The sequence below is a fragment of the Adiantum capillus-veneris genome, chromosome 13 (assembly GCF_014529385.1).
Source record: "Adiantum capillus-veneris isolate H3 chromosome 13, ASM1452938v2, whole genome shotgun sequence".
NCBI lineage: Eukaryota > Viridiplantae > Streptophyta > Polypodiopsida > Polypodiales > Pteridaceae > Adiantum > Adiantum capillus-veneris.
Genome location: NC_140943.1, coordinates 31,761,258 through 31,781,377, shown reverse-complemented (window position 1 = coordinate 31,781,377; position 20,120 = coordinate 31,761,258). Strand labels below are relative to the sequence as shown.

Sequence of the window (20,120 nt, the reverse complement as noted above, 5' to 3'; positions counted from 1 at the left end):
CTCCCACAGGTGTACCCATTATGCAAACTGTCTCTTTTGACAATTTGGAGTCAATGGATAAGCTAAAGCCATACAAAGAAGATGATCAGTGAGTCTATTGACACATTCAATGGCTTTGATGAGAGGACAAAGGTTTTCTCTTTCCTCGAACAGTTTGACAAAGCATTTGTTGGAAGGAGCATTTAAAGTCAGGAAAGTTGCCACTTTTCTGGAAAAAAAATGCAAGTCAGTGGTGGAATACACTCTTGTTACAAGGACAGACTCCTTCCACTTGGAATGATTTCATACAGGTACCGAATTAGCTAAAGGCTAATTCAAAACAGGTACAGGATGATTTAACAAGATTTCTTGCGAGAAATCTCGTGTAAATCAAAGGGCAAGTAGTCCTACTGATGCAGAAGATCAAAGGCTACGAATTGGTGCGATTGGCACGCAAAACAGAGCCCGAAAGAAGAAAATACAGCTTGCTGTATTTTTCTGCAGATTTAGGGTTTTGACCCTATTTGATGCCTTTTTGTCCCAAGAGCTTCGGGGAAGCTAGAGGACAGTAATACAAGTGATCTGGAGCATTTTAGGAGCTAAAAACAGAGAGTTCAACGTGCTAAATTTCCAGGACAGGTTTGCAAAAGTGCTCTATTATGCATGGATAATCACTTGGATATGTGGATTTTTGGTTATGAAGGTTTCTACTACAGTTATGTTGCCAAAATTGGGTCAAAAAGAGAATTCTCAGCCCAATAAAAGTGACATCATAAGAGTAGATCATAGGTTAATCTCCAAAGATCAAGATGAAGAGCAAAGAAAGATTGTTTTCGATGCTCAGTATGCAAATCTGTGATATTGCATGAAGGCTGAAATTGCCTGAGAGTTGGAAGATTCACAATGCGTTTCACGTGAGTCTTCTCAGACCCTATGTGAGTGATGTGCCAGCTGAAGATCAGCCGGAAGTCGAGAAACTTGACGAGATCTTGGTCCCGGAACAGATTTTGGCACATAAAGAAAGAAAAGAAAAGGCAAGGTTGCAAGGTGCTGTTTGGTAAAGTTCAAAAGCTATCCACCTCTGGATGTCAAGTGGATGGAAAAAAGTGAACTTGTAGAGTCACTTAAAGTATGGGAACTTAAAACCTTGGTTTGCAACCTACCTTGATCCCTTGAGATTCAGAGCTACATGGATTGTCAGTGTGACAATGGCTTCTGAAAGAAATGATGTACATGTTACTTACAGTGAGCTCAAATGAAGTGCATATTACATGAATGTTAGAGCTGTACAGATTGTCAGTTTGGCAATTGCTCTTATGGAATGTCTAAAAGTTTGTTTAGTGCTATAGAAGTGAGTATTTCTTGTCAGTTTGTCAAGGGTACATCAATTATTTCTATTGAAGAGTACATGTGTAACTGCATTCTTAAACTGTCGGTTTGGGTATGCTCGAAAGGTTACTGGATCCAACGTGTAGTAAAAGACAGTGGCAAAATGTGACTCTTCCATTTTGTCATTGGAAAGTTATGGACTCAAAGCAATGGCAGAGTGTGACGCTTCCACTATGTCATTGTGACAGGGTTCACACGCAGGCAATACATGTGTCAACGAGGTGTTGACTGTGAGCATGTATGTGTCGTACATGTGTCGACACGGTGTCCAGACACCCGAGTGCTGACTGTAAGCATGTACGACATAGGTGCAAACGAAGACGTTTGAGATTTCAAGAGGGGGTATGTCACCAGCCAGTGGCACTTCCATTTTTGTTTGTTTTCTCTTTCTTTGGAAAATTTCGTTTGTTTTACCTTTTGGAAACACCCCTCTGGAAATCTAACTGCCCTGCATTGCATAGCCAGTGTGGAATTGTTCACAGAGAGTCCAGGCCTGAGGGCTAAAGAGCACTAAGGTTGGACAAGGACTATGGTTAGCCAAAGTGGGGTCATTGGCCAGCCAAAGCGGAATCCTTTGCTACATAGGCTACATTTCAGTTCTGGGTGTGACTGCAGTGTACAAAGAGGGTCAGATGACTTAGAAGAATGTAATGGCAGAAACTCCTAAATTTTAGGGACTGCTATTTTTGGACGGCAAAATGTCTTTGCGTCATTACGTGCAGTTTGACATGGGGATCATTTTGTTACTCTGTGGCCAAGTCAACAGAGAGTGCAGGTGAGATATTTTTAGATCCGAGGGTCTAAAGCGGTAAAATGCACAAATGAATGACACTTGGCACTCTGAGGCCAGTTTACTGTTACCATATACATGTGGTAGTGATGTGTGTGAGCACACTAGGACCGCCGGGGCATTTTTTCCCTCTTTAGGAGGTTTTTTCCCCCGTGCATTGTATATACGCCCATCACTCTAGGGCTAACTATCTTTCCATTGCACACTAAGTAACACACTCTCTATTGTGTGCCTTGAGCTTCCTTCGTCTTCTCCAAGCTGTGTGTGTTTCTCTGCAACCCTAATTCCAACAATTGGTATCAGAGCAGGTCACGTCCTCTCGGGCTTAGTCGCCAGCTGCTCCAGCACACGCCTGCTCACTTTCTCTGATTTCAGTGAGCTTTGGCGAGCGTTCGCAGGTCGACAAATATTTGGGGAAAGCTCGAAGAGCTCGATCTGCTCAGAATTTTGATTTGGGCTCATTTCGGCCTCCGTTTCCACTACGGGCAGTATTGCACAGGCTATTTCGTCATTTTGTGCAGATTTTCTGTCAGTGCCGTTTTCTGCATAACAGGTGCCTTATAGTCTTCTACGGTTTGTGCTATATAGCACAAGTTGTTCCCGCTCCATTTCTCCTATTTTCGGGCAGTTTTCACATCAGGTGCAGCATTTACCATGGCTGACAACAACAACACAGATGTGTTCAAGATGTTTGCTGCTGAGGACAGGTTGGATGGGGACAACTACCCTATGTGGGCTTATATGATGCAACATGTTCTTGTGTCAAAAGGTGTCTGGAACATTGTGCAGGGCATTGATGTACGTCCTGGTTCTGAAGATGTAGGCGATGTTGAGGATGTTGCAGGTCTTGCTGCAAGGATTGCAGCTATTAGAGTTGTTTTGCCTACGGCAGAACAAGCTCGTTGGGATGTTAAGGATGCGCAGGCTCATGCATTGATTGCGTTGTCTGTGAAGCGCACCATTATTCCTCACATCCGTTCAGCAAAATCTGCAAAACAGGCTTGGGATATTCTAGTAGGTCGTTATGCAAGCCGCAATGAGGCTAAAATTGCTTTGCTGCGTAAAGAGCTAGAGTCGAAGATTATGCATGAGGAAGATGATATGGACACTTTCCTTGCTAGTGTCAAGGATATCAATGAGCAACTCATTTCTGCAGGTGAAGTCATTTCGGACAGTTCCCTTGTGCAGACTGTTCTTGATGCCTTACCAGATTCCTACCAGACTTTTGCTAGTACTTGGAGACTGATGACCCAAGGAAAGATTTAGACATATATCAACAAGTGTCACATGGCACGGCCCTAGACACAAACACAGTGGGGGAGCAGAGCAACACACACACACACACACACACCGTCCCCGGCTGGTAGTAATTCCCGGAAAATCTGTTGTCATGCTGACGTGGCATACCGTACGGCAGATCCCGTGATTTGCGGCGGTGCGTTGCTGACGTGGCATACCGTACGGAAAAAGAAGAAAAGCATTGCTTCGAGGGCTTTGGCCCTCATACAGCAGTTTGATATAAGGACATTACTCAGAGCACATTGCTGTTGCAAGAGTCACTTTCTAGAAAAAACAGGACTAGGCAGCGTGTAGTTGAACAGGCTTTTATTGCTTCTCAAAGAAAGGGTGGTAACAGTAATGCAGCCACTTCTTATGGTTCTGCTGCGAGTGGCAAAAATTCTGTTCCTAATGCTTCTGCTGGCAGCACTTCGTCTGGCAATTCTGGTGATAAGGGCAAAAAGAAGATGCATTGCCATTATTGTAAAGCCAATGATCACTTGATCAAGTCGTGTCCTAAGTTGAAGGCCAAAGAGGCTAAGAAGAAAGAGGGTGGTTCCACTGCAAATGCTGGTTCCACTACAAATGCAGCCATTGTTGAGTCTTCTGTGAAAGGAGATTGTGATGCTGATGTTGATGCAGAATGGGCTTTTAGCGCAGAGTGCACTTACAATCCTGCTGTCCATGATGCATGCTTGTCAGTTGCTGCAGATTCACATGTGTGGTATTTCGACAGTGGTGCTACAAAGCACATTACCTCACATCGTGAATTGTTTACCTCTCTCGAGTCTATCCCTCATGGGAATTCAGTCACTTGTGCCAACAACGCCTCTTATCCAGTTCAGGGAGTTGGAAAGATTGTGCTCACTGCTGCTAATGGCAGTTCCTTCACACTTGTTGATGCACTTTATGTACCTGGGATCAAGAAGAATCTCTTGTCTGTATCCGCACTTGCTAGACTTGGACTTGTAGTCAAATTTGTGGATGACAGATGTACAGTTCATGATCTCAGTTTTGGTGATGAAATTGTTGCATCTGGGCTTTTGTGCCATGGGCTGTATAAGCTCACTTTGTATGACAAGTGTGGACAAAATTTTGCAAATGCTGTTGCAGATTCAAGGGCTATTTCAGATGCAAAACTTTGGCATGCACGTTTTGGTCATTTGAATTTTGCCAGTTTGCTGCGTTTGCAGAAATCTGATATGGTTGCTTCTTTGCCGCCTCTTGAAGCACCTGTCAAACATGTTTGTGAAGGCTGTATTCTGGGTAAAATGCAGCGTTCTAAGTTTCCAAAAGATGGTTCAGTTAGGGCCACATGCAGGTTGCAGCTTGTGCATAGTGATGTTTGTGGGCCCATGCAAACTCCGTCCTTGGGCAATTACCTGTACTTCGTGACTTTCATTGATGATTACTCCAGGCATGCATGGGTATTTCCGCTTAAAGCGAAGTCCGAAGTTTTTATGTGCTTCAAACAATTTTTGGCTATGGCTGAAAATGTCTCAAAATGTACTATGGGCACCCTCCGTTCCGATCGAGGGGGGGAGTATATGTCTCATGAATTTAATGCATTTCTGGCTAGTCGTGGGATAAAACACCAATGTACAGTGCCTTATACACCTCAGCAAAATGGTGTTGCTGAGAGGAAAAACAGGTCACTAACGGAAATGGCACGATGTATGGTCAAAAGTCAAGCTTTGCCGCATTCTTTTTGGCTTGAGGCTATCATGTGTGCCACTTATGTACTTAACAGGTGTCCTACGAAAGCTTTGCAGTCTATTACTCCATATGAAGCATGGCATGATAGAAAACCTTCTATTGAGCACATGCGTGTTTTTGGCTGTTTGGCATATGCTTTGGTGCCACAAGTGCAGCGCAGAAAATTGGATGATAAGGCTGTCAAATGTATTTTTGTTGGTTATAGTGCTGAAAGCAAAGGTTACAGGTTGTATCATCCGCAAACAAAACGTATTCTGGTTTCACGGGATGTAGTGTTTGTGGAAGATTCTGTTCAGCCCTTGCTATCATGTACTAGAGACAGTAATGTAAGCTCACAGGACATTTATGACACTTTGTTGCCTCTTTTCAGTGGTGGAAATACGAATGTAAGTTCCAATGAGGCAAATGTACAGCCTATGGGGGTTTCTGAAAATGTTTTAGAACAGCCTATTACTGATGCAGATGTACATGATGTACTTGATGAGGAAAGGGCTGAAAATGAGCAGGCTAGAGGTATGCCAAAATGGCTGGTGCACACTTTGCGTGACAGTAAATTGGATGCACCTTTATCTAGTCGTACTCGTTCAGGCTCTCGCCATGCATCTTATGCATCAGATTGTTATGCTTTGGCTGTGTCTAGTTTACATGATGTTGAGGAGCCTCTGTCTTTTGATGAAGCACAGAATTCAGAAAATTGGATTGTTGCCATGAAATCAGAATATGATGCACTTATAGAGAATGACACATGGACTTTATGTGATTTGCCTCCTGGCAAAAAGGCCATTGGTACGAAGTGGGTTTACAAGTTGAAACGCAAGCCGGATGGTGAGATCGATCGCCATAAGGCTCGACTTGTTGCAAAGGGTTATGCACAACAAAAAGGCATAGATTATGAAGAGACTTTTGCTCCCACTTGTCGTATGACTACTGTGCGTTTTCTATGTGCATTGGCAGCTCATTTTGGTTGGGATGTACATCAATCAGACATTGTTACTGCTTTCTTGAATGGTGACATATTTGAGGAAGTTTATGTAACGCAGCCTCGCGGTTTTGTCATAAAAGGACAAGAGGACAAAGTGTGCAAATGTAAGAAGGCTTTGTATGGGTTGAAGCAATCTCCTCGTGCTTGGTATGAGAAAGCTGACACTCATTTGGCTAAACGAGGCTTTCGTAACAGTCCAACAGAAAGCTCATTGTATGTAAAGCGTGAGGATGATGTATTTCTCATTGTGGTTCTTTATGTTGATGATTTGCTGATCACTGGACCAAATGAGAGACATATTGCTGAATTTAAGTCTAATTTGAATACTACTTTCAAGATGAAAGATTTGGGGCTGTTGCATCATTACTTGGGTATACAGTTTAAGCAGTGTGATGGTGGTATTGCCTTGTGTCAGAAAAGTTACATAGAGACATTGCTATGTAAGTTTGGACTTGAGGATTGCAAACCTATTGCCACTCCCATGGAAACAGGTTTGAAGTTGAGTCTACATGATGCTGGCGATCCTGCTGATGTCACTCTTTACCAAACTGCTGTTGGCTGCCTCATTTATGTATGCAACACGAGGCCAGATATTCAGTTTGCAGTCTCGCAGGTCAGCAGATTTATGCATAGTCCAGGGTCTAAGCATTGGCAGGTTGTCAAGAGGATTTTCTGCTACCTTAGTGGCACTTTACATCTTGGCTTGTTTTATCCCAAGGGGGGATCATTGCCGCCAGACTTACATGCTTTTTCGGACTCAGATTGGGTTGGTTGTTTTGACACGCGAGTGTCCACAAGTGGTTTTTGTTTCATGCTTGGCAGTTCATGTATATCATGGTTGAGCAAGAAGCAACCTACTGTGGCCACTTCGAGTTGTGAGGCTGAGTACAGGGCAGTCTTCACAGCTACGGTTGAATGTGTATGGCTCAGACGCCTTATGGCTGACTTGGGTGTTGGACAGGACACTGCCAACACTATCTACACTGACAGTCAGAGCGCATTGGCAGTTGCGAGGAACCCAGTTTTTCATGCTCGCACAAAGCACATTGAGGTGCATTACCACTATGTCAGGGAGAGGCTCTCAGCAGGAGAGATCAGCTTGGCTTATGTGCCAACACAGGACAACCTTGCAGATCTTTTCACAAAGGCATTGTCTCGTGAGAAGCTTGAAGCTTTCCGCAAAGCTTTGGGCTTAGTCCCCTTTGTGGACTGATCCTGTCCTCAGGGCATGGCACTTCCCTTTACTCATGTGCCAGCTCTCGTTCACCGCATCACTCGAGGGGGGATTTGTTACCATATACATGTGGTAGTGATGTGTGTGAGCACACTAGGACCGCCGGGGCATTTTTTCCCTCTTTAGGAGGTTTTTTCCCCCGTGCATTGTATATACGCCCACCACTCTAGGGCTAACTATCTTTCCATTGCACACTAAGTAACACACTCTCTATTGTGTGCCTTGAGCTTCCTTCGTCTTCTCCAAGCTGTGTGTGTTTCTCTGCAACCCTAATTCCAACATTTACTACTTAAAGAGAAGGCAAAAACGTGATTTTCAGCTGTGAGCTCGTTTTTGAGTGCTGTCACAGGTGGGAGAGCTTCAATGGAGTACTGGCTTACCCTCTATGTACACTGAGGTGGAGGATGTCATGACCTGCACACCTCTCACTGCTCTCTCTCTCCCCTATTCTTTATGGTTATGCCCCTCTAGTGGGCTCATCAGATTGACCATGTACAGTCTTGTGGTTTGATGCTCTATTGCTGAGGCAAGAGCCTCCTTGAACAGGAACAGGAGTAGCTAACTGCTACTCCAAAGCAGGGAAACGAGCGGGTGATAACCTCTCAAGTAAACACACAAAAATCAGCACTGTTTTATTGCTGTTTTGGGATTGTTTTGTGCTCGGAATCATGCCAGAATCAAGGGGCCCGTAGTCCAAGGCATTGGGAATAGTGCAGGGACAATTGACAGCTGAAATTAGGTCAAAAATAGGTCCTAACCAGAAAATACAGCGGTCTGAAATTTACTGTTTTGCAGCCGTATGGATGCCAGATGCATTGGGAATAGTGCCCAATTGTCAGAGAACACTTCTGGGAAGTGTTGGGGCTCAAAAGCAGAAATTCCAGCGAGTTGTAATTGCTCTTTTTGAGTTGTAATCAAAGGGTTTTTGTCAGTTGAATCAAGTTCCAGTGTTGGGAATTGTTTGGGGTCAATTTTGGAGCCGTTGTGTTGCCAAAATTTAGCCAAAACAGGTGTTGTATTGCTGGATACAGACTAGGATTCCCGGAACTCTGATTTTTGCAGGTTTGGGGTTGTTTCGATGCCCTAAATCCTTCCAGATTCAAGGGGCAACTAGCCCAAGGTGCAGGGAACAGTGCAATGGCTACAGGGAGCTGAAAACAGAGAAAAACCAGTCAATAACCAGAAATTACAGAGGCTATGCTCTGTTTTGGTCAATTAAAGGTGGAATCGGGAGAAGGACAGTGGTCGCCTTAGGATTCCCTACTTGCAGACTGTTTTGGGCAGGGTTCTGCGTTGTTATGCTGCCCAAATTCCTCCAAACAGGATAGAAACTGTGGGATACAGGTTTAGTGCTATAAGCACTCTTTGTACTTCCTCTTAACTGTAAAAGAATAAAGAAATACCGAGAGGGGCGCCTATTTAGGGGCCAATCTAGTGTCTGACTCGCATACAATTGCATTCTAGCATCTGTATCCCATTCCCCTCTCTTGTGTCATTATAGCACAGGTAGAATAGACGACTAATAATGGGTGAAAGCTAAATCAAGGTTTGAAGTAAAGTCTACCGCCCTTTTTGAAGTTAACAGGCCGGTTTCATCGTCTCAGACGGGGCATTGCTTCATTACAGAGGATGCAGGAGCAGCATCCACACAGTTCTTGGCTGGAGGAGCAGTTACAGCAGGCTCGAGAGGAGCTTGCTAGCACAGAGGAGAGGCGACATGAGTTTGCTTTCCACCGACAGGCATCTCAGTGGACTCAGGTGGGCAATAGAGTGACTGGTGCTTTCTTTGAGGTAGTGGGACCTCGGCATTCACATGCCAAGGTTAGTCAGTTGAGGAGGCCCGACGGGTCAGTTACTTCTGAGCCCGAGGATATGCATGCAGTTGCCACTGACTTCTACCGTGAGGCAGTGGGACCTCGGCATTGGTGATTTCTTTGAGGCAGTGGGACCTCGGCACTCGCATGCCAAGGTTAGTCAGTTGAGGAGGCCCGACGGGTCAGTTACTTCTGAGCCCGAGGATATGCGTGCAGTTGCCACTGACTTCTACCGTGAGTTACTCTCTGCAGAGCCCCATTCAAAGCGTCAAGATGCATGCAAGGAGTAGGTTTGGGCACAGATGCCTTGTCTTGTGAGTGAGGAGACGCGTCAGAGGCTAAAGCTGACACTTCAGCTTGAGGAGCTGCACACGGCTCTTAGGGCCCTCCCCCGTGGTAGCTGTCCAGGTGAGGATAAGTTGACTCCCAGTTTTTTCTTGGAGTACTGGGACCTGCTTGGCCCAGATCTCTGTAGTGCTTTTTAGTACATTTTGCACACAGGAGTGATGCCTGACAGCATGAGTGAGGGCCTGATCTACCTCATTCCCAAGGAGGGTGGCTCCTTGGATGAGATTCGACAGTGGTGTCCCATCACCATCCTCAACTCAGCCTACAAAATTCTTGCCAAGGCTTTGAGTTTGAGGATTCAGCCACTTCTAGAGAGCCTTATACATGGGACCCTGACAGGTTTTGTCAAGGAACGCAGTATCCTTGACAACATCTTTACTTTTTGGGAGGCTTCTGCCCTGGCACGGCTCCGTGGTGAGGACCTCGTGATTCTCCTTCTCGATTTTGAGAAGGCATACGACAGAGTTGATTGGGACTTTCTAGAGGGCACTCTACGCAGGATGGGCTTCTCAGATGCTTGGATCAGAGGGGTGTCAGCCTTGTAGAGACAGGCTCATAGTCAGGTACTTTTGGCAGGAGGTAGAGGTGATCGCTTCATGCTTACACGCTCGGTCAGACAGGGCTGTTCTCTTGCCCCCTTCCTCTTTCTGTTCTATGCGGAGGCGATGAGCAGGTTTTTGGTGTCATAGCAGGTTGGTCTACGGGGCTTAGCACTCCCTATTCGGGGAGATGAGCTACTGGACGCTGAGTTTGCCGACGACTCAGCCTTGTACTTAGATGGCCAGGAGGCCAACCTTCACAAATGTGAGCAGGCTTTGGAGACCTTCTGTTGTGCATCGGGCGCACTGATCAACTAGAGAGAGACAGTGGTGTAGCAGGGCTACAGTGTCACTTCACAGGACAGACAGTTGGATAGTTGGTTACACTTGGTCTGGTTCACACTGGACGGACCCTCTGGTCTCGGGAGTGACACGTGGCAGGGTACCTACCGACGGTGGCCTAGTGGACCTCGTGGCCAGGTCACCACATGGCTGACATTTATGAGTCGTTGGTGGCTCTTTATGGTGATATATATGAGTAGTAGCGTTTGGTAGGATTATCTTGTACGTAGTCGTCTAGAGTGGGTCTTTACACAGAGCACGTCTTCACCATCCCAACACATCTGAGCCTCGACACCCCCATTGTACCTGTGAGTCCTGGGCTGGAGCTGAGTGTATTGCCACACCAGAGTCTGTATCAGTCTTTGAGATAGTCGAGTCATATGCTCTGGTATGCTGTTGTGTCTTTGTGAGCTCTGTTGGCGTCTATTGTTTCCTTTCTGTTCAGTCTGTGTGAGGGAGATTCAGTCTGTTGAGTGAGATTGTCACGCACATTGCACTGAGGACCACCCACTGTAGAGAGCACGACACATTATCCGCGCTACAGGTGCTCTCATTTTGGCGATCACGGTGGGACCTCAACTGAAATCTCACTCTGTGAGGTGCAAATCTTGAAGCTAGTTGGGTCTATCTAGCTTCGCCTGCCTTGCCTAGCTTCACCGACCTTGCCTTGCACTGTTCTCCTCTCGCCTGGTCCAACCTGCCCTCGTCTCTGGTCTAGACCTCCTCGACCCTGGTCTAGTCCTCCTCGTCCCTGGTCCAGCCTGGTCTAGTCACTTGCCTGGTCTAGACCCTGGTCTAGTCCTCCTCGTCCCTGGTCCAACCCGGTCCAATCACCTGCCTGGTCTAGTAGAGTCTAGACCAGTCTTCAGCCAGTTCAAGGTTTTCTTGCCCAAAGCTTGGTTGGTTTGGTGGTCGCTGCATGACCCATACAAGGCGGTCAGTCGAGCGTCAAAGCGCACTCTTGAGTCCTCTGAAGTACTACAACAGTAGACGACCCTTGGAACCTGTTAGAAGTCCATCAACCTCATCACCCATACCTCCACATACGACATCACCCATTCCTCTCTCCGGTCCCACATCTTCCAGATCACCTTCTCCAGTGAAGCTCTCTCCTATTCTGCTACAGCAGGCTACCGAGCAACAGGCTCAGCAAGGGGCCATGGAGCCATTGGCTAGCGTTTTGGCTAAGGTAAACATCAAGTTCCCTACATTCAAAGGTCTCTCTTCAGAAGATGCTGACGACCATGCAAGGAGGTTTGTATCTCTTTGTAGGGGTCGTGGTCTTAACAGGGAAGATGCTTATTTGGTACTCTTTCCATCCACCTTGGATGGCTTAGCAGACAAATGGTACAGCCAGTTTGGAGAGAACCATTTTGCAACCTGGGCAGTCTTAAGGCAACAATTCTGTGCAGCTTTCAAGCCCGGTGACTACCAGGAGAAGGTGTTGGATGAGTTAGCCAACATGGTGCTCCAGCCAGAGGAGACTTTTGCAGAACTTATGATGAAAACCAAGTCTCTGGTTGCCAAGCTTCCCCAGCAACCAGGTGAATTTATGGTTAAGAAGTGGGTAGAGAAGGCGCTTCCCAAAAGTTCTCAGCAAAAACTACGAGAGAGTCTCCGACCCGACGCCACTCTGGAGGAGTTCATCGCAGCTGCTACGAGGATAGAGGGGGCTAGGAAGCTGTTCACCAACCCCCCTCACATAGAGACCCCCTTTGTGTTTTTGGAAAGTCCTTCTGATCCTTTAACTTCTTTACGCAGGGAACTGGAAGCCCTAAAGTTACAGCGAGCTCTTCAAGAGGAGAGGTCCTTCTCTCTTAGACAAGAGAAGCCTCCACATCATGAGGCATTGTAACAAATTAAACGCGAGCTAGAAGAGCTCAAGTGTCAGCAAGAGACTAAGGCTACGGTTTGGTGTAGCTCATGCCGCTCTCCAGGGCACCCTCCACAAGAATGCCCCCTTCGGGTTTACTGCCACTTCTGTGAAAAATCTGGACATGAGGACAAGGATTGTTACTACCTCAAGGGATTGCGACAAATACAGCAAAGTCTTGGTCCTTCTCTTCAGCAAGGGCGAGCACCTGCATCCAACATGGTTTCTCCCTGTGGCCATCCACACCATATGCCACCTTTGCTGACAGCCCCTCCTATGCAAGGTATGCAGAGCACTTTTCCCTCTCAGAGCTTTTATCATACCCATGCTCCCTCACCACCTCACAGCTTCTATGCCTCCACCTCCAACTCCATGGAGCAAGGACCACCTCGTCCTTCGACTCGTCCAGTGAATCGGCCCATTTTGTGCTACAGATGCGGGGAATATGGTCATTACCAAAGCAAATGCCCTCTACCCGAAGGGTCTCCTCCCTGCCGTCATTGCCCTGATATGAAGGATCACTACAGTAAGGATTGCCCTAAAATTCGTGCATCTACGGCTTCGAACCCAAGTCAAAGCCAGACTGAGTTTGCCTTTCCCAAGCTCAATTTGATAGCAATTAGCACTGTTTCTCAGCCGCCCCCTTCTACCCACGTGGTTACCCCTCAAAATAAGCCCCCGCAATTGGTAGAGAAGCCATCGGGCGTCCTCACCTGGGCCCAGAGAGCCGCTCTCGGTCTTAGTATTCCATCAAGTTCAACTCCCCCACACATTCTCACACCAGTGGATACCCTGCCTGCAGCTGTTAAATAGCCATCCCCCAGTGCCATGAAAGAATCCAAATCTTTGCTCTCCGATATTGATGAAGCTTTCTTGGAAGCAGTTTCCGATCTGCAGAAGATCAAGATACCAAAAGAACAACAGGTAGAAAAAAGCTTACAGCAGAGACAGTCTTGAAGAACACTTTCCAACAAGTGTCCCTTATGACATGTTGCCAGAATTTAGCTAGAGAAGTTTGTGCTCAAGAGTACACTAGAAGACTTCTATGCTTGATATATGTGTCGTAGCTAGGTTGGTGGGATTGTTTAATTGTCCAACGCTACATTTCCGGAAGCATGTATATCTTGGATTCCCATCATAGAATATATGTGATATCAGGAGATATCTGCATGTATTATTGGCATGCAAGCGAGGTCGCTTGCAGTATTTCAAGGGTGGGGTGTGTCACCAGGAGGTGTATTTTTCCTTTTGCCTTCCGTAAATAAGTACTAGATATTTTTATTTATTTTATTTTTACTTGTTTGTCCCAAAACCCTTGAAAGGTGCAAGTGGACATTGCATGGCTAGTGTGAAACGGCTGCAGCCAAATGGGTTTCTCACATCGGGGATCTAGGTCGGTCAGACAGGGACTGCCCGGGCCAGTTAGCACTGAATTCTGATGAGTATGGAAGCTCGTGTGCGCCAAACTGGAATTTGGGCCACTCGTCAAGTCACTGCAACTTTATAAGTTGAAAGGGGCCAGTAAATTAACCCACATTGTAGATGTTGGTCAAATGGTAGTCTTCAATGATGGTCAGGAGACCGATAGGGACGCCATGGAAGCATCTCCTAAAATTTAGGGAACTGCTATTTTTGACCAGAAAATGTGTTCGCGTCATTAGCTCTGAAATGACATGGGGAACATTTTATTGCTCTGCTGCCAAGTCAACTGACGCACCAGTTGAGATATTTTTAGCAGGGAAAGCCCAAACTCGGAAACTGGGCGACGTGTCAGCCTGTGAGCGATTCTGCCACTCTGGGAGGCAAAAACGAGTTGCATATCAACAAAGGGGGCGCCATTTTCAGCCTCAGGTGGATTGTCGCAGGTACAGAAGCTATGGAATGCTTACCTTGCCCTCTATGCACAGTATGGTGACGGGAGTGATGCCGCGCATGCTACATACTGCTCTCTTTCTCCCCTACGTACAGTATGTTATGCCCCACTAGTGGGCTTCTCATTTGACCTATGTACAGTTCTGGGGGTTTATGCGCGTTTGCCAAGGCAAGAGCCTTCTGAACAGGAACCGGATTAGCTAATTGCTAATCCCCCACAGGTACGCACAGTTCCATCACGAAAGATTTCGAGTTTGGAGAGTTTTCTCGCATGAAAACTCGTCCAATTCATAGGGGAACTGTCCCATTGCGTGCGGGAGCCCTTGGGACACGCGTAGGCGTGTTCGCTCTGCTAAAAACAATCTGAAACAGGGAATTACAGCCTGCTGTGTTTTTCTGCAGGTTTAGGGTTTCGCACCTAAATTGCAAGGGAACATCGGGGGAGCCTCGTGAGAGCCTTGGGATTACAGGCTTTTGGGCTCCCGGCAGTGAAAAACAGAGAATTACAGCCCGCTGAATTTCTGTGACAGCTCACCAGAAAGCTTCCAGATATCGAGGGAATCCGTCCTAGACAGGTGTTTTTGACCTACAGGGGTTTTTGCGCTGTTATGTTGTCGAAATCCGATCGAAAACCTGCGTTTTCAGCCCTCGCCAGGTTTGGACAGCTTTGTGAAAGCTTGTGCTAAGTGGTCGGATCGTCTACCTTAATTTGAATAAAGAAATACCAAAAGGGGTGCCAGTCTTTGGGGCCTACAGGGTGTCGGTCTCGTGCGCGCAGTGACATTCTAGTCGCTAGATGCAACTGTGTTCTCTTCCCTTCTCAGTGCTCTGTGTAAAGTTAACAGGTAATTGAAATAGCACCGCCCTCTACGTTGTATAGGCCGGTTATAGCAGGGCAACAGTGTCACTTCACAGGACAGACAGTTGGACAGTTGGTTACACTTGGTCTGGTTCACACTGGACGGACCCTCTGGTCTCGAGAGTGACACGTGGCAGGGTACCTACCGACGGTGGTCTAGTGGACCTCGTGGCCAGGTCACCACATGGCTGACATTTATGAGCCGTTGGTGGCTCTTTATGGTGATATATATGAGTAGTAGCGTTTGGTAGGATTATCTTGTATGTAGTCGTCTAGAGTGGGTCTTTACACAGAGCACGTCTTCACCATCCCAGCACATCTGAGCCTCGACACCCCCATTGTACCTGTGAGTCCTGGGCTGGAGCTGAGTGTGCTGCCACACCAGAGTCTGTATCAGTCTTTGACATAGTCGAGTCATATGTTCTGGTCTGCTGTTGTGTCTTTGTGAGCTCTGTTGGCGTCTATTGTTTCCTTTCTGTTCAGTCTGTGTGAGGGAGATTCAGTCTGTTGAGTGAGATTGTCACGTACATTGCACTAAGGACCACCCACTGTAGAGAGCACGACACATTATCCGCGCTACAAGTGGCTTTCTCGGTTAGTAGTGCTCCTGTGCCAAATTGGATGCGAGGAGAGGGTTTCAGGTGGATTCCTCCAGGGACTGCAGTTCGGTACTTGGGGTGTCAGGTTGGGTTGGACTTGTCTCCCGAGCAGCAGATTGCTCCCCTTCTCCTGTCTATCAGGAGAAAGTTGTTACATTGGAGCTCAGCACGACTTTCTTTGGCTGGCAGAGTAGTAGTTGCCAACCAGGTGTTGTTGGCGACTATGTGGTACATCACTTCCTGCTAGATATTCTCAAGTTCTTGTATCAGCCAGGTAGAGAGGCTGATCAAGAACTTCCTTTGGTCAGGACGTGACACTCAGATAGCCCGAGCCAAGGTGGCTTGGCAGGTCATCACTCTTGCTTGTTCACAGGGAGGACTTGGGATCATTGATCCAGCACAGCACAGCCGACCCCTTCTTGGGAAGTTCATCGTCAGAGGACTTCTTCCAGGTGAGGAGCCCTGGAAGGAGTTCTTGCTACAGCGGCTTCGTGCTAGGGTGTCTCAATCAGGAGGCCTACAGCGAGTTGCAGTAGAGGCCCCGCAGGTAGCAGAGTGCTGTTTTCAGAGGATCCGAGTAGTGGGCATCTGTGGGAGGACTTGCGTCATAGACCTTGACCCAGCAGCTCTTGAGACTGGACACTGGAGGTTGTGGGCTTGGGAGTGTTGTCCACTGGCACGAGTACAGTGGGATCCTGGTGAGTGGCTATGGAGGGACACCCCTTCTCGTCTACAGACCACCCAGGAGTCCCGTTCTTTCAGTACACTGTTCGACTGGGACGTCATATACTAGCAGCACAAAGAGAGGCTCGCCCCGCTGCAGCACCTCATTGACAGGAGGAGGGTCTCACAGTTGAGTTCTTGGCAGCCTTTTGGGAGAGGTTGTGGGACTCCAGACAGCCGAGGCGAGTCACCTTGTTTTAGTGGCTGGTCGCACACAGAGCTACAGCAGTAGGGAGCTGGCTAGTGCATAGTGGTCTCTCGGCCGCATGCGTAGCTTGTGACCATTTGGTGGAGAGTCGGCGTCACTGTCTTTGGGACTGTCCCTCGGCCCAGCAGGTGTGGCTACGAGTTCTTCGGCTGATGCCTACTCTCTCCATGGCTCGACAGTACACTTGGGGGGCAGCGACTTGGTCCACCCTCACGGGCCCGGCACTTCAGTTTGAGCTATCTTCCACCAACAGGATGATAGTGATGCAGGAGGGGCGACCTACACTCCAGCCTGCTACTACAGAGCTTACTCCACAGGAGTGGTGCAGTGAGAGAGAGGAGTGTTGGGAGCTCATCAATGGCCTGACACTCTGGTTCATCTAGCGGGCCCGTTGTTTCCGCATCTTTGAGGTTCGCCCTGTGCCACCAGCAGAGACTGTTCGTGACTTTTGGCTAGAGCTGATCCATACTCTTAGAGGACAGCTTGAGGGACTACAGGGCAGCTCCGAACGCATGCGGGAGCGCCGCGAGGCTTTCCTTCGACTCTGGCGTCTTGGGCCTTTCTACACCATAGTCCAAGGTGTACTCCGATGGCATTACCGACCACCTGTGTGGCTCTTCCCTCCCCCCATCTCTTGATTTAGCCCCATTGTACATATACTGGTTTTTTCATTGGGAGAGTCTCCCACCATGGTTGTCGTAGCCCTCTCTTGAAGAGGTGGTTGTAGCCCTATGGGCAGTTTCAGTAACTAATAGAAGGATCTTTTTCTCGGAAAAAAAAAAAGATGCATCGAAGTTTAACAATAACTACGCGGCTAATGAATGATTATTCCTATTTTTTATTAGTTAAGGAGCTTACAAGGGTTCTTTCAAATTCTTAATTCTTGCTGTCTTGAACGAGAAATACTGTGTTTTTTATTTTTTCTGTCCTATAATTAACATAGACTTTCAGGAATATTATGAATTTAATGCGCCTAAAACACCATACAATTTAGTATTGTGTACCTTACCTATCAAAAACTATATACATAGATACACGAGTATCTTGAGGGTGCCGTGTTGTATGCATTAATGAATATTTAAGGGAGGAGGGAGGGTTTATAAGGCAAATTGGAGCTGTTCCTGGGCAACTGGAGATGTGAGAAAGGGAAGGGAATAGTTGAAGGCAGTGTGTTTTTGTGATTTTTTAAGAGTTGAGCTCTCGTGTGATAAGATGATGTTTTGGTGTGTCTCTGATGTGCTCCAAGCCTTGAACTTTCCAGTGGGTTGGCGTGCACTTGTGAGGCTTGAGTTAGGAACTTTGTGTAAAAGGAATGTGTTCTTCAAACGGCAAGGAGACTAAGCTGTAGAGGTGGCCCAGTTTATGCGTTCCGTACCAATGTAACAATTGGAAATTGTAGCATTTGCAAGAGCAAGTGATGCACAAGTTTGACAAGGTGTCCATGATCAGATGCTGCCATGGAAGTGTGTGGTGGTGTGCATCATGAGACCAGAAGATTGGTTTTGATGGAACAGCCTGCTTCTATGAGAAATAAGGGCATCTGTCTCCAATACCCTGCTATAGTTACCTGTGGGATTGCGCGGGGCTTGGTATCTGCTTCTGTTGAGAGGATTTTGGAAGCTGGGCTTTTGGAGAGGGCTTGGGTGATAGCAGAGCTTCTGCCAAGGGAGCTGGTATTGAACTCATGGAAGGTGGTCTGACTTGCTTCAGTTTCTCGAGGCGGTCACTTTTTAAAACGTGTTCCATACTAATATATTTGAGAGAAACCTAATTAACTTAATCCTCCATAAGTCAATACATTATTACGTGCACGACGACGTGGGTTAAGTGGAGAGGAATGTATATGCTCCAAAATAGTATTACTTTACGTATACGACGTTAAAGAGGGGGGTGAGGGTTTAATAATCTCTTGGGCTATTATTAATAATCTCTTGATGCATGTGATGTAGGGAGCTTTTGATGAGTGACTGCCTTGGGTTTAGTTTCCTTTGTTGAGCTATGTGGTTCAAATTTATATCAGAGGTGGAATTTTAGTTTGGTCTTCTTTTAGTATGAGTGGGAGTTTTTGTGGTCCTTAGAGGTTCAACAAGCACATTGTAATTCCATGATTGGTTTGCGATTACAGCACAATAATTGTACTATGCTTCCATTGGCTTAAGCAAGCTCTCACAACAGAAAAGGATGACGAGTTTTATAGGTTGTATCCACCCGGACGCATCCTTCATGTAGTATATAAGCAACCTGGTAAACAGCATCACACCCCAGTGAAAGTTCGGGTCGCGGACAATGCAAGGGGTCGTTTCAACAGAATTGTATTGTCAGCTTCTGCAGCATCTAGCGATCACTCTATACTGCACCTTATTCGCCATTTAAAAGCAAGTTGTCATTAAACTCTCCTTTTTTCTCATAGCACAAGCATTGCATTTCAACATTCTCATATACTGAAGAGTCCAATCTTTTATTTTAATGCAGACGTACAAAGCAGCAGAGGGAGAAGAATACCTTGGACTCAAACTCAACCTGAATTGCAAGGGGTTGGCCTTGAAATAGATTTTCGCCTGACATTTGACTCTCCTTGAGCATTCCTTAGGATCTTATGCAGGAAAGCACTTGCGCGTGCACGCTGTGTGCAGGAATGTATGCTGTGTGCAGGAATGTATGTACATCACCCTTGTATATTAAATTCACAAGTAATACAGGAAACGAGTTCTCCTTGGGAGTGAAAATTAGCAGCCTTACCATTGGGCCACTAAACTCTCAAAATTGAATTGATTATTTTCATTTGACACGATCTTAAAATAGCTCGAAATTATGGAGGAGGTTGAAAAGAGAGCGCAATTTGATCTGTAAGATATGTGGGACTTTATAATTGTACTGGTTCTACATCGATAGGTCGTATGTTGGCGCGACATAAGAATCCTCTAATCTTTCTTATGAAAACAGTTAGTGTGAGGCATACAATGCTTCAAAGTACTGAATTGAGACTTGTTTGGGATGAAAATGGTGCATGCATTCATGTTCGTCTTCAATCGATATGCCAATCCAAGAGAACCTAGGCCTTATGCCAATCCAAGAGAACCTAGGGCTTGAAAGAGATTGCTGGGTCGAGACATTGGGCTTTTGACTGAGGTCTATTCCCTCTACTTTAGCAAGCACAAATTGCAATGGAAAGGGTTGCTGATCTTTATAAGACTACAAAGATGTAGCTTTGCTATCTAATCAATGAGCATGTGGAAACCCCATTGCTGTGTTTTTTGATGCTCCATCCTGCTAAACTTTCGCCTTATCTGTGATCTGTTGATAGAGTTCTTGCAAAGGAAACAACTTGAAGATGGAGAACTTGATAAGGGTTCTCTAGCTTGCTGAAGCACCTTTCCCGCTAGAGCATAAGCTTATTTAAACAAGGTGAAGGTTCACATTGGCATTCTAAAACAACAAAATGAAAGGAGAGTCATCTATGGATGTGAAATCAAAAGACGACAAACTAAACAAAACGAAAAGCTTTTAGCTATTCACATGAAAAGGTGGGTCCAATCATTAATGGAAATAATAAAATTTCAAATGTTTGCCTCACT

The 20,120-nt window shown here is 46.4% G+C and overlaps 1 protein-coding gene across 4 annotated transcripts in view; it reads left to right on the top strand.

Annotated features, from left to right (window-relative positions):
• Positions 1–19,373, top strand: part of LOC147443768 (uncharacterized) — a 73,927-nt gene extending 54,554 nt beyond the window's left edge. For 2 of the 4 annotated variants that reach the window (XM_086527726.1, XM_086527727.1), the window contains 2 exons: positions 18,671–18,924; positions 19,018–19,373. In XM_086527726.1, the coding sequence (XP_086383852.1) occupies positions 18,671–18,924; positions 19,018–19,124 (361 nt within the window). In that variant the 3' untranslated portion in view covers positions 19,125–19,373. The remainder of the gene's footprint in view (positions 1–18,670; positions 18,925–19,017) is intronic. The other 2 variants (XM_086527729.1, XM_086527728.1) reach the window with 2 other exon arrangements.
• The last annotated feature ends 747 nt before the right edge of the window (positions 19,374–20,120 follow it).